Source organism: Camelina sativa, chromosome 3 (assembly GCF_030686135.1).
Source record: "Camelina sativa cultivar CO46 ecotype springtype chromosome 3, ASM3068613v1".
Taxonomy (NCBI): Eukaryota; Viridiplantae; Streptophyta; class Magnoliopsida; order Brassicales; family Brassicaceae; genus Camelina; species Camelina sativa.
The window spans coordinates 30,073,355-30,087,395 of NC_141882.1; the positions used below are offsets into that span (position 1 = coordinate 30,073,355).

Below are 14,041 nucleotides of genomic sequence, written 5' to 3' on the forward strand. Positions count from 1 at the left end.
GCTTTATTATTATTTTTTTATTTTTAATTATGAGTACCTTTAAGAATAATGATGACTAATGATGCTCTAAAGAACTAAGAGGATATGAAGAAAAATATTGTTAAAAATTTGTGGTCTTTTGTTGTTCTTATATTCTCTTGGCTTTGAAGAATGTAGAATTGGTAGTCGAACTAACTTGATTTCATTGAATGTCTTTGGGCATTTATACAAAATACAATGAGTTTTAAGATAAACACAAACAACATAAATTTAGGTTTATAACTCTTATCACATAACCTCTAAGCATTATCATAATATCGTGAGAGATATCCTCAATACTCTCCCTCACGTTGGAGTGACACCCAACTTAGACAAAAGAAAGTGAAACTTATCCCACCCCAAAGCCTTAGTAAAAATATCCGCAAGTTGATTATCAGTCCGCACATGTTTGAAAAGTAATAACGCCATCACGATAAGAGTCCCGCACAACATGACAATCATTCTCAATGTGCTTATTACGCTCATCAAAAACTGGATTAGTAGCAATGTGAAGCGCAGATTTGCTGTCGCAAAAGAGACGAGTAGGTGAAGACAGTCTGACACCCAATCCTTTTAACAACTTGCACAACCACTTAATTTCCTTTAAAGCAACAGCCATAGACCTGTACTCTGCCTCGACAGACAAATGAGATACATTGTCTTGATTCTTAGTCTTCTAAGAAATAGGAGAAGTACCCAAGAAAACCACATAAGCACTGAGAGAACGGCGAGTTAACGGACAAGAAGACCAAACATAATCACAATAAACAGTTAGCGTCAAATCTTTATCAGCCTTGAGAAGAATACCCTGGGCAGGAACACCTTTGAGGAATCGAATAACACGCAAAGCAACGTCCCAGTGAGCCTCACGTGGAGTTTTCATGAACTGAGCCAAGACGTGAACCAGTAACAGAACTCAGGACGCGTATGATATGTTACGGTTTTGACTCACTTTGACCCCGTTTATTTGATAGTTTTGTAGTTGTTTGAGTCATTTTCAGGTTATAATAAGAGGCTAGGAAGCTAAAAGCAAGGATTGGAACAGCAGGAGCAATCGGAGCAGAAAGGAGTTGAATTGGAGCAGAAAAGCTGATTTTAGACCCAGGAGCACATGCTCCCGATTTCCGAGCACATGCTCCCAACTCTACGGTTTCATGACGACACGTGGCAAGCATCTAGGCGCCGATTCCCTGCCTAATTCCCCTTATTTTAGGCGATCCTTTGTGAGAGAAAGAGGGAGGAGATCATTTTTTTTAATAGGGAGATTTGAATTTAGATTCTTTCCTTATTTTTCTCTACTTGTATGCTATTTAACCTAGGGTTTTTAGGAGAGAAAAGATACCTTTTTCTTTTGTTTTGGAGCGACGTTTTTTGTGAGAGGAAGAAGAGCGGCTACCTTGTGAAGCATTCTCTGAACCCTTTTTATTTTTATGTCATTGAATTTCTCATCTTTTGCTATGATTCATTTCTCTATGTCTGAGTAGTTTTCTTTGCTAGATTAGGGGTTTCAAAAGGGGTTTCATGGGTTAGCAACAGAACACAAATAGGGCTTTATATAATCGATTGTCTTCACTATTGTTAGACTTAATGCTTAGGTTGATTTGATCACCCAATCTATGATTCTAGGTTTATCTATTCATCAAAAGTGTAATAGGTTGCTAGAAAAGATATTAGTGGGCAAATTATCCTAGACCTGCGAAAGTTGATGTGTAGGTGATTTGTGAACTTATCATTCCTGTTCTTTAATGCTTGTCTGCGATTCTGGGCTCAAACGACAGTTTAGGGTTTATGGACCGCCGAACATGTGCTCCGGATGTCTGAGCACGTGCTCCGCGTTTCCGCACAGAATCGATCAGATAGAGTTATTGATGCCACGACAGTGGATCAGTTTATATTTATGTTTGAGTTCTAGACTGGTACTTAATCTATGCCCTGAATAGTTGTTTAGTTGCTGTCTCTGAAATTCCCGAGAATTACCCCTGATCTAGTGTTTTGCTTATTGCCTTTTTATACCGTTTTAATCGCGTTACTGTTACCAAACAAACCCAACTTTGAATTGTCTTAGCTTGAAATTGAACCAATAGAACCATAGAATAAAACTTGGTCTTCGTGGGATTCGACCCCTAAGTACTACTTCTTTGCTGTGCACTTGCAGTAGGAAAATAGGGTTTAAAACTCTGTGTATCAAGTTTTTGGCGCCGTTGCCGAGGACCAAATTTTTACCTTTGGTTTTCGGCAAAATTACTAGACTAAGACCTTACTGATTTGTCTTTCTGCTTCTTCTTTGTGTGTGTTTCAGGTGCATGTCAAGAAGATCTACAAGAAGAAACAACACCGAAGAACTAGTCGCTTTGTCAGCCGCAGAGCTCTCTTTGGCAGAAAGAACAAACCGCAAGAACAGAAAGTTTCAATCCGTCAACATGGGTGACAACAGAAACAATGAGGATATGGCTGCCGAGTTGCAGCAACTTCGACAACAGTTGGGGCAGTTGCTCCGTGCTCAACACGAAAGAGCCGCGTCGCCGCAACCGTCCATTGGGGACAAGGACAACCCGCATGTGTCCTACACCAACCGAGCAGCGATTGTTCCTCCCACCATCCCGAGCCAAGATTTTGAGATCAAGCCACAGATGATCTCTCTAGTGAAGCAGCACCTATTTCACGGTCTCCCAGCTGAGATTCCGATGGACCTTATCGAGAATTTTGAGGAGATATGTAGCACCACTAGTTCAAATGGGATACCGCCAGACTTTCTGAAGTGTAAGCTCTTTCCCTTCTCTCTTGCGGATAGAGCTTCACGTTGGCTGAAGTCATTGCCACCTGGGTCTCTGACATCATGGGAACAGTGTAGGTCTGCGTTTCTGGACCATTTCTACACCAAGGCTAAGACCGCTGTCCTGAGGAACAAGATTTCATCATTCCAACAGCACACTGGAGAAGCCTTCTGCGAGGCTTGGGAGAGGTACAAAGAGTACCGTAGAGAGTGTCCGCACCATGGATTCAGTGATGAACAGATTCTGGGCATTTTTTATGATGGAGTTAACTGGGACTACAGAAACGTTCTCAACTCGGCCAGCAATGGGGATTTTATGACAAAGTCTACGGAAGGAGCATATCAGTTGATTGAGAACCTAGCTGCAAGCTCCGGCAACAAGGCTCCTGAGTATGACAGGTCCGTGAAGGTCAACAGTGTCGATACGCAAAAGATTGACGAGTTGACAGCCAAGGTGAACCTTCTTCTGAAGGGGAGCCAGAAAACTGTCCATTTTGTCGATGAGACCGGAGACATGCCGCTAGCTCAGGAGATTTGTGATGGAGAGGATGAAACGATGGAGGTTAATTATGTGAGTGGGCAAGGTTTTGTGCAGAACAGGGGTTTCAACCCGAACTACAGAAGCCATCCGAATTTGTCCTATAGAAGCACCAACGTGGAGAACCCTCAGGATCAGGTGTATCCGCAGCAAGGAGCTCAGAATCAGATGGGTTATCAGAAAACCTTCTCAAACAACTTACAAGGCAAACAGTTTGTACCCACTCAAAACCGCTTCCAAGGGGGCAACCAGCAGGCATATACAAGCGCTCAACAAGCATTGCCTTTCACCAACCAGCAGTTGGGACCTTCATCTGCTAGCAGTTCTCAGGATGAGCTGAAAAACATGATGCAACAACTCTTGGTGAATCAACAAAAAGCTTCAGTGGAAATCAACGCTAAGGTCGATACCATGTACAATGACCTTAATGGGAAGTATGAGGCAGTAATGTCACATGTGAAGAAGCTTGATGTTCAGGTTGCACAGACTGCTGAAGCCATGAAAAGAACTCCTGGGACTCTGCCCGGAAAAGGGGAAGCAAACCCGCGGAACGAGTATGTCAATGCGATTGAGCTAAGGGGAGGAAAGAAGTTACCCCCTAGAGAAGCACCATCCGCTAGGATTGACAAGGGCAAGGGTATTGCTGAAGAATACCTTCCTCAACATGCTGCTGAGACTCCACCGTTGAGTCAAAAAGAAGCCGAAGCATCCAGCGAGCATGTGCTCCCATCCAGCGAGCACGTGCTCCCGACTCCCGATCAGACAGTTCCTACTGAGGTACCTCCTGCACGCGTGTACACCCCTAGGGTTCCTTACCCTGTTCCTCCTAAGAAACTCGCAAGGATTTGGAGGATGCAAAGTGCAAGGAGATGTTGAGAGAATTGACGGTAAAACTATCCCTAGCTGATGCTGTTCAGATGATACCTGCTTTGAAGAGATATGTGAAAGGGTTAGTTTCTGGGCGAGTGTCAGAGGAAGAGAACGTGATGATGGTTTCAAGAGAGTGCAGTGCTTTGCTGCAAAATAAAGTGCTAAAGAAGAGAGATGATCCAGGGCGATTTGTCTTATCCATGAGAATCGGTAAAACGATTTTTGCGAACTCCCTCTGTGATCTAGGTTCCAGTGTGAACCTTATGCCATATTCAGTGGCTAAAAGGCTGGGATACACGAAGTTCAAGTCTAGACGGATTTCGTTAGTATTCGCGAATAGATTCACCTAGCGCCCCATAGGAGTGTTGGAGGATTTACATGTCCAGATAGGGGACACGCTTATACCAGCAGACTTTGTGGTTCTGGAACTTGAAGAAGAACCACGTGACCCCCTGATCTTAGGTAGATCATTCTTATGCACAGCTGGTGCGATTATAGATGTGCAAGGGGGAGCGATCGATCTCCAGCTGGGGGATATGATTGCAAGGTTTGAGATGAACAAGCTGCTCAAGAAACCTATGATAGATGGTCAGACTTTTGTGGTTGATGATTGTTCAGAGGTTGCACATGAGGTTACCGATGAAGTTCTCACTCTCGACCCGTTGGAGGTTGCCTTGACAAAGGCAGAGGGTAAGTATGGATTCTTGAATGAGGAAGCTGATGGTTTTACACGCATTTTGGATGCAGGTACACGGTTCCAGCAACTGGTAGCTTACGCCAGCCTAGACGATGAGAACCAATCAGGGGAGGAATCCGCCGAGGGAGCACCTGCTCCGGATTCCGGAGCACATGCTCCGGTAAAGTCAGCGGACGGTCCTTGGAGCGAGTTAAGAGCTCCAAAGGTAGAGCTAAAACCACTTCCAGCTGGACTAAGGTACGCGTTCCTAGGTCCTAACTCTACATACCCCGTGATAGTGAACTCTGAACTAAACAATGTAGAGACCGCGTTGCTCCTTTGTGAACTTAGGAAGTATAGAAATGCTCTAGGGTATTCACTAGATGACATCCCAGGAATCTCGCCAGATCTTTGCATGCATAGGATACATCTAGAAGATGAATCAATGACTTCGGTAGAACATCAGAGGAGGTTGAACCCGAATCTAAAGGATGTTGTTAAGAAAGAGATAATGAAACTTCTAGATGCGGGTGTAATTTATGCTATTTCTGATAGTTCCTGGATTAGCATCCATTTGATACACCTCCCATTGATTAGCAGCCACCAAACGCAAAAGAGTCTGAATTGTGGTCATACGAACAACCGGGGCAAACGTATCATGGTAATCTTCACCTTCAACTTTATTATTACCAAGAGCCATCAAACGAACCTTAAACTATCGAACCATCCGCATTGTACTTAGATTTTTAGACCCATTGACTAGGCCTGGGCGTTCGGGTACCCGTTCGGATTCGGGTCGGGTATTTCAGATTTTGGGGTATTTTGGTAATGGGGTCCTAGACCCATTCGGTTATTTCTATTATTCGGGTCGGGTTCGGAATAAACACCCATCGGGTTCGGATCGGGCTCGGGTACCCGATTACGCAAAATATATTTTACATTTGAGTTTGGTTTTGAATATTTACATCTTAAACTTAACAAAATACTAGAATTCGATTCGAACTCTAAACAAATCTAAATTCAAATATTTCCAACTCTGATACTAAAGGCGAATAAAAATTATGGCAAACATATTACTTGTTGAAAATGTTGTATTTGTTTTGTATTTTGTATTTTTTATATTTTTCATATGTAAAAATAATATTTTAATATCCAGAATTCATGAGTATGAAAAAAAAATCAATTAAAAATATAATAAGTAAAGTCTCTCATCTAAAATTCCAAAAGGAAAAAGTTGCGCCTAGTAATATATAAATACTTGAGGTTTTAGTATTAGTCATAAAGATTAAAGTGGGAATATGGTTACACTGCACCCATTAGAAGCTTAAGGTGATGGGTTCAATTCCCACTAAATGCTATTTTTCACTGGTTTAATAGTAATATTTATATATGGTCGGATTAGTTCGGGTACAGGGTTTTTGGATACAGGTTTTTTGGATCGGGTTCGGGTCGGATTTTCAGGTTCAGGTATTTTGCCCAGGCCTACCATTGACAACCAATAACAACCTTATTAGGAGGCAAATCAACAACATCCCAAATTCTGTGAAATTCAAGAGCATACACCTCCTTCGTCATAGCATTATTCCAAACTTTGAGTCGAACAGCCTCTTTAAAGTGCTTTGGTTCGACATTGGAGACAATTGAAGCCAAATAAGCCTGATGACCTGCGGAGAAATTATCATCGGAGAATCTGTAAAGGAGACAAAGACATACCTTGAACCGGAGATGAGGACTTAGAAGAAACATCGGGAAGAGCATGATCGAGAACGAGTGTACTAACAATATTGTAGAGGACGTAATCATGCAAACAAACTGACATAGTGGATTATCGTGCACTTTTATGATGCAGCGGTGTAGGCTGTAGCGGAGAAGGTAACAACAAGGAAGAAGCAGATTCCGGAGCTGGAACAGGAGTGGGAACAACAAGAGGACCAGAGTCAACACTACGAGTCGGATTAGTCACACAAGCAGAAACAGAGGAATCAGCAACAACATAAATAGAAGAATCAGCGCAGCAGAAATAAAGGAGTTCTCACCCGAAGAACCAAGACTCCCCCTGTCTATAAAATTCGATGGTACATAATCACTCTCCCTATCTACAACAGGTGGGACAGTAGAAGGTAACGGTGTAACCAACCAGTCATCATCAATAGGAAAAACCGAAGAAGTGACCGGAGTTGTAGCTTGTGCAGCGGAGTAAGGAAAAGAGTCCTCACAGAAGACAACATCACGATAGACAACAAACTCGTTGCGGTCCTTATCATAATTTTTCCATCCCTTTTTAACGAAGGGATAACCAACAAAAACACACACACGACTTCTTTCTCCAAACTTATCTTTGTGACGGGTAACACGGTGAGTGTAACAAGCAGAATCAAAAACATGAAGCTGAGAGTAGTCCGACTTAGAACCATAAAGAAGTTCATACGGAGTGCGCCCTTGATGAATTGAAGATGGGGTGCAATTGATCAAATATGCAGCTGTCAAAACCGACTCACCCCAGAACTTTATTGACAAGTTAGCTTGAAAGACCAAAGCCCAAGATACATTAAGTATATGCCTGTGTTTACGTTCAACCCTCCCATTTTCTTGTGCAGTGCCAACGCAAGAGGTTTGGTGTACAATTCCATTCTCACGAAAGTAAGAGGACAAACACATGAACTCCGTTCCCTTATCACTGCGGAGAGTCTTGACCGCTTTGTTGAATTATTTCTCAACATACTTTATGATATTGACAAGAACACTACGCACTTCAGATTTCTCAAGTAACAAGTAAGTCCAAAATGTTCTCGAGTGGTCATCAACAATTGTGAGAAAGTAAACTGCACCACATGAAGAAGGAACACGATATAGACCACAAACATCACAATGAATTAAAGAAAAACACTATTGAGTTTTATGAATACTTTCTGGAAATGCTTCTCGTGTTATTTTGCACGAAAACAAACATCACAAGAGTCAGAACCAACAGCGGAAGAAGACTGAGAAAACAAATGTAGAGAAGAAAGCACTGAAAAACAAGGATGTCCCAAGCGACGATGCCACAAAGCTTTATTTAGAGAAACCATTGCTGCATGTATCTTCGTTGAGACCACATCCGTAAGATAGTACACACCGTCCCGCTCTTCACCGCTTCCAATCAGAGTCCTTAGAAAACAATTATGAAGAAAACAAATTGTATCAGTGAATGTAGCAAGATACTTGGTTTGTTTCAAAATCTGAGAAACATATATCAAAGTGCAGTTTAAGGAAGGCACAAAGGGGACATTTGTCAACGAGAATTTTTCCGTAAGAAACAAAACGCTCACACTCATAGCAAAAGTCTTGCTACCATCAGCAAAACCAACTGAACACGGCAGAATAGACACAACATTGGTCAGCAAAGAGAGTCTCCCATTCATATGGTGAGACGCTTCTGTGTCCAAAATAATATCACCAAGTTCAAGCTTACCAGACAGTTTGTCGGAACTATCGTTGCCTAATTTTTCTTGAATCATCTGAACTAAAACCTTCAAATGATCAGATGTAAAAACAGGAAAATAGAGGAACTGGAACTAGCCGCATGAGCAGTCACACGTTGTCCACGTCCTCTTCCTCCACCAGTAACCATGGAACCACGATCTCTTCTACCCAGACCAGAAGAACCACAACCACCACTATCACCTCGCTCAGTACGGTCCATCCACCAATCTGGAAAACCAACAAATTGCCAACAATCCTTCTGTTCATGTCCGGTACGACCACAATGAGTGCAGGAACGTCCATTACCAAGGATAGAACTAGTATGGTCAGAATGTAGTGAGGAAAAAATCACCACGAGAATCACCACGAGAAGACTGCTCATGGTTGTCACTGCGAGCTAAGAACCTGAAGGCCTTGTTATTTTGTTATTGAAGACGAGCAAAGGACATTCTTTGCTCTTCACAAATCACTTTGGAGTATGCTACGGAAAAACTAGGAAGAGGATCCATACTAATGAGAGTAGTGCAGAGTCCACCAAACCTTGAATCATCTAGACCCATCACAAACTGATGAAGCTTCTTTTCATCTCTCTCTGTCACAATCGCTGAAAAAGTAACACCACTGGAGCAAACAGGACTCACAAGATAATTCTTCAGCTCGTCCCAAAGATTGCAATCTTCTATAGTACTCCATAACAGTTTGACCTTCTTGCCTACACGAAGCAAGTTTGGACTTGTGATATAAGATTGGAATCACTCCAACTTAAGATCACACAAGGATCAAGAGACTCCAGGCTTATCCTGCGGAAGGTGGAATTCACGAGCTGGCTCTGAAGCACTCTCTCGTGAATCAAGGGGTGGTACGATGGATAAATGGGTGATTGACTCACTCAATTGGTGGGGTAAACGACTCGCTCGATCAACGAAAGAATGAAGGATGTTAAATCACTCAACAAACTTAATCTGCAGGATTCTGAAGCACTAAGTGAATCACTCACAAAGAACTAAAGAACAAAGCCATACAAAGACTCAAACTTTGTAAAGAAGAAAACATTTCTATTACTTTAAAATGATCAAGGGTAATTTACAATGAACGAACTAATTAACATCTATAGGCTCAGCTACACGTTCTGGTGTTCTAAAACAAGAAAGAAATCAAAACAATTAATGAAAATATGATCGTTGGCCATTAAGTGTAGAATCAGCCCAAATAAGGCAAGAAGATGTACCTTGTATCTCGTTAACTTGGGGAGGAAGTGGTGACGTCTTGGAAGCTTCTTGGTCACTTGTGGTAACTTAAATATGCACAAGAACAGAATAGGAAGTAGTCGTTGTGCATTGATGGCAGTCGGGTCCAATAAGGGCAAGTAATAATAGGATTGAATCTGTCTAATCCAATGGCTATTATTGTGCATGAATATTCTCTGGTGGTTGTAGAGGCTCTTCTGGTTTCCCTACGTAGATTTGGGGCACGTCCAAGTGAAGACAAGTGGAAGTTTCCATATCTGGCTCCAAGTAAATCAACGGACATGATTCAAAGGGTGGTTTGGACTTGGGTCTTCTCTTGGGTTGTTCTCCATGGACTGGGGACTTGTGAGGAATCAAATAGGTGTGTGGGCTTCCTCTAGGGCTAGTCCAAGTGTCAAAAGGCCGAAACTCTTCATAGCTTGCAATGATGTCTGATTCATCTGCGAGTAGTTTAAGTCCATCAGCGAGTAGTTCAGCATGTCTGTCAGCGAGTAGTTCAGCAGGTCCAGCGAGTAGTCCAACAAGTACTTTAGTTATGACTTCTTGTGTCATCATTGAATCAGATGAATGGTAAGTGATTCCTTGATGAATTGGTGTTGCCTCATTAAAAACCTTTCTAGGTAAACTCGGTGGGAAAAACCCTAGACAAAGAAAAAAGAGTGCAACAGTCATATCCCAACAATGAGATAATTTAATGATGAATAATTAACTCTTCTATTTGTGCTTGGTCAGAACTCCATTTGGGAAAAGATTCTCCAAGGTGCTCTTCGTGGACCGGTTTAGTGTGTGGACCGTTAGGTTCTCCATGCTCCTGGCTTGGTTTAGTTCTAATGTTCGCATCACCTTGATTTGGTGATCACGCACCTTGTTACCAACAGAGAAACGTTACTGTAGTTCTTCCCACAATTCTTGTACACTAGAAACAAAGGTCACAGTTGATTTCAATTTTGGCTCAATTGACGATCGAATCCAACCAATGATCATAGGAATTCACTGTTTTCCAGTTTTCAAGATCAGATCACTGGAAGGCCTGAGAATAGTACCGCTGATAAACCCGGTCATGCGCTTGGCTTGAAGAGCATTCAACATCTCTTCAGACCATTGGATGTAATTATCTTTGGTTAATAGAACCGAAGTAATCATAGCACCATGATTGTCTGAGCTTGACAACTTGTATGGGGAGACAACTGTCTTTGAGTCAGTCTGAGCAACAATGGCACCGGTGGAACCAAGCGTAAAGGAAGATCCATCGTCACCCATGATAGAATGTCACGCCAAAAAGTACAAAAAAAAAAAGAAAAATTGAAACTAGAAAAGAACAAAGGATCAAAACAATTGAAAACAAAATTTTCGAATGATTTTAGAATGATTTAGGCTCTGATACCATGTAGAATTGGTAGTCGAACGAACTAGATTTCATTGAATGTCCAAACTTGGGTATTTATACAAAATACAATGAGTTTTAAGATAAACACAAACAACATAAACTTAGGCTTATAACCCTTATCCTCAATAAAGACTGACCGAAATTAGCTTTTATAGGTAACATCTAATTTAATAAAGCCGAATTTCTTAAGCTTAAAGTCGAAGCAAACTATCTTACAACATCCAGCTAGAATCCAGCTAGAAAATAAGCTTTGTAAATTGTAATACAAAACACCATTGATGCAGATTCCATATATCATACATAGAATAATGGGAAAGTATTGGGTCTTGGATCGTTTTCCAGTCTCCAATGTAAAAATCCGATGAGTATTGGGTGTTCCATAACGTGACCAAGTCAAACACAACACTTTTTGAACTGTTTGCTGATCATATATAAAAGCCAACAGAAATCAGAATTCCCTGTGAAACGAGTATAACTGTCAAATGGTCCGTCGGCCCATGGTCGAGACCAGTCCAAACTATTATGTGTGGGGTATGGACACGCCCAATACTAAAATGATCCAACTGGTCCAACGACCAAATTTTACCCATGACCAAATGGGCAAAACCGTGTGAACAATGGGTATGCCCAACTCTCTAAAATTCTAGGGTTATCTAATTTTGGGGAAAATTTGATTTTTGACAATCGATGTCTTCTTCTTCGGTTCTTTCTCTTCTTCTTCAATCGGTGTTCTAACAATCGATATCTAGGATTCATCTTGTTCATCATAGATACTCTCTTCTTCTTCTCTCTCGTGTTCGTCTTACAAACGCAGAAGAAGTGAAAGCAAAACACATACAAACGTAGTCACGTTCTCTGTCGCCTCTTCCTCTGTCAATCTCATCGCAACCATGGTAGGCATCTCTGCTCTCAAAATCATTCGTTACGTTAATCCAATACTGATTCCAGACGCTGAGTATAAAGTCAAACTGACCCTTGTTTCTCGTATTTGCAGATCATATGAGAGAAGAATCGCCGTGAAATCTCCAAGTACCTCTTCATAGTTACGAACTTGATTTGAGCTTCTGAGTTTATGCATAGAAAGACAATAGCATTGATTGAGTGATTGATTCGTTGATTCGTTTTTGTATTTTCTCTGATTTTTGGATCCTTTTGATTCTTTGTTGTTCTTAAACCGGTTTAGCTACTTTCAGTTTATATAAGCTTGTAAAGATTTGAGTTGTATACAAATTTCTGATTGATTTATTCATCTTTCTCATATAGCATTTTTTTTTTGAAATTTGCATTGCTTAACATCATAAACATGCAATTTAGGTGTTTGAGGCTGGGATTTGAAGCTGAGCATCGTTACGACGGGAAACATTAGACTTTACTTTGGTACCATCGTTACGACGGGAAACATTAAACATTAGACTCTCTGTTTTTTAAGAGTTCATCATCGAGTCTTTTGTCCAATGGGCATGTCCAAATGGACATGAGCATATTGTGGACCATTGACCAAATGGACCACTGTCCATTATAGCCCGTCCAAATATAGCCCATATATAGAAACGCCCATATGAACACACCTATTGGACAGTGGACAGCCCTGACAGTTCTAGAAACGAGGGAACAAGAAGATCATGTGTTGAGAATTTGAAACAAAAACTAAAAGTAACACAACCATAAGACTTTGGAATCCAAAGTATACAATTTTTAAGTAATACGCAGTAACAATTACATAAGCTTCACATTCTCTAAATAATTTAAATTGGTCACATTCTCTAAATAATTTAAATTGGTGTAAACATTACGATGCTTAAACTCTTCAAATCCTTGGATATCGACTTTTATTAATGTGTTCCTCTCAAGATTGAAGTAAAAAACACAGAATAAGCCTCCTAGGTAGTAGTGTGGTGCCAAAACAACTTCACCTCTACTAGTCATTCCAACGATAAACAACATGGTCTTCGTAATTATCTTAGAATACAAAGGGGGCAATACGTAGATATGCCGAGACCATTCATGTTCCCCAATATCGTTTAGAACCCTCAATACAAGATGTGTTCCCTTCCAATCTGTAAACTGAAGTGCACCTAATTTACCCTTGTAGTCGATTAGGGTCCAAGAAGAATGCAGTTCCATGCCTTCATCTATGTTGATAAAGTGGAACTTCTCATACCTAAAATCAAAGCAAACTATCCTAGAAGATCTTTCGAAACTATCTAGGTAATACAAAAAACCATTGATGCATATCCTATTCCGATCAAAACTAGGATAATGGGGTTTGCAGATGTTGTGTCTGTCTTGACGTGACCAGAACAAAATTTTGTACTGTTTGTCGGCGGGATCATATCCCAAATGGCTTCTCGTCTCAATATCCACGTTGGGTATGTTTACGGACTCTCCTGTGACGGGATTCCAAATAACCGTCGCCGAGTTTTTTCCTACATCTTGAAGACAGACCAACCCGCAGAGAGCGGGACAAATATCAGATGAAACATCTCTTAAGAGGATAATTATGATAACGGGTGGCTACAAGACACGAGTTCTCGTCTGGACTTTGAGGTTGGGGTGATTGTTGGATATGGGCTACGCTCAATATGCCACTCGGCCCAACGAGATTTATTAACTGCGATCTCGGCCCGACAAGAAAGGAGCAAGTCCACTAATTCCCGCAAAGGGGCAATCTCGGGAATTCACGACGGAAACCCTAGACATCCCTAGGTCAACAGTCTCCTATAAAAGGAGAAAGCATTTATTGGGATCATCATCCTGACCCGCGGACAATACCCACGGAGCAATACTTTGCATCGAAAACTGCTATTATCTTTCGTATAATTCGTTCTTGTTTTCAGTTCATCATTTTAAGCTTACTAGTTCGTCTGTGGACTAACAAGCTCAAATTCGACTTGTTTAAGTGACGATCTCACGTTTTCCCCGATTAATAAAGAATTTGCTCGCTTTTTCCCACTAAATCTTATTTGCTTAAACTGTGTAATCCCTCGGTACAAACAATTGGCGCCCACCGTGGGGCAAGAGTAAAGCGTTTCTTTAGACGAATCAAAACCGACGATCCTCACTTCTTCGA

At 41.3% G+C, this 14,041-nt stretch overlaps 1 protein-coding gene and 1 non-coding gene across 2 annotated transcripts; both read right to left on the bottom strand.

Moving 5' to 3' along the window:
- Window positions 1–412: 412 nt before the first annotated feature.
- On the bottom strand, window positions 413–6,694 carry LOC147947888 (uncharacterized). The gene is made up of 5 exons (XM_087507484.1): window positions 6,589–6,694; window positions 6,382–6,539; window positions 5,459–5,590; window positions 788–904; window positions 413–694 (listed from the first exon to the last, which is right to left on the bottom strand). The coding sequence occupies exons 1-5, from the start codon at window positions 6,692–6,694 to the stop codon at window positions 413–415; spliced, it is 795 nt and encodes a 264-aa protein (XP_087363610.1).
- Window positions 2,913–3,019, bottom strand: LOC147947889 (small nucleolar RNA R71). Its single transcript, XR_015595673.1, has one exon. It is a non-coding gene; the product is annotated as a small nucleolar RNA R71 (small nucleolar RNA).
- Window positions 6,695–14,041: the final 7,347 nt, after the last annotated feature.

Excerpts from the sequence above, each read along its gene's own strand:
- LOC147947888 (XM_087507484.1), bottom strand. The coding sequence starts at position 6,694 with ATGTCAGTTTGTTTGCATGATTACGTCCTCTACAATATTGTTAGTACA. Across the intron at positions 5,591-6,381 it reads TTGATTTGCCTCCTAATAAG|TTTAAGGTTCGTTTGATGGC; the intron begins GTTGTTATTGGT and ends ATGGTTCGATAG. Across the intron at positions 905-5,458 it reads TGGCTGCTAATCAATGGGAG|TTCATGAAAACTCCACGTGA; the intron begins GTGTATCAAATG and ends GTCTTGGCTCAG.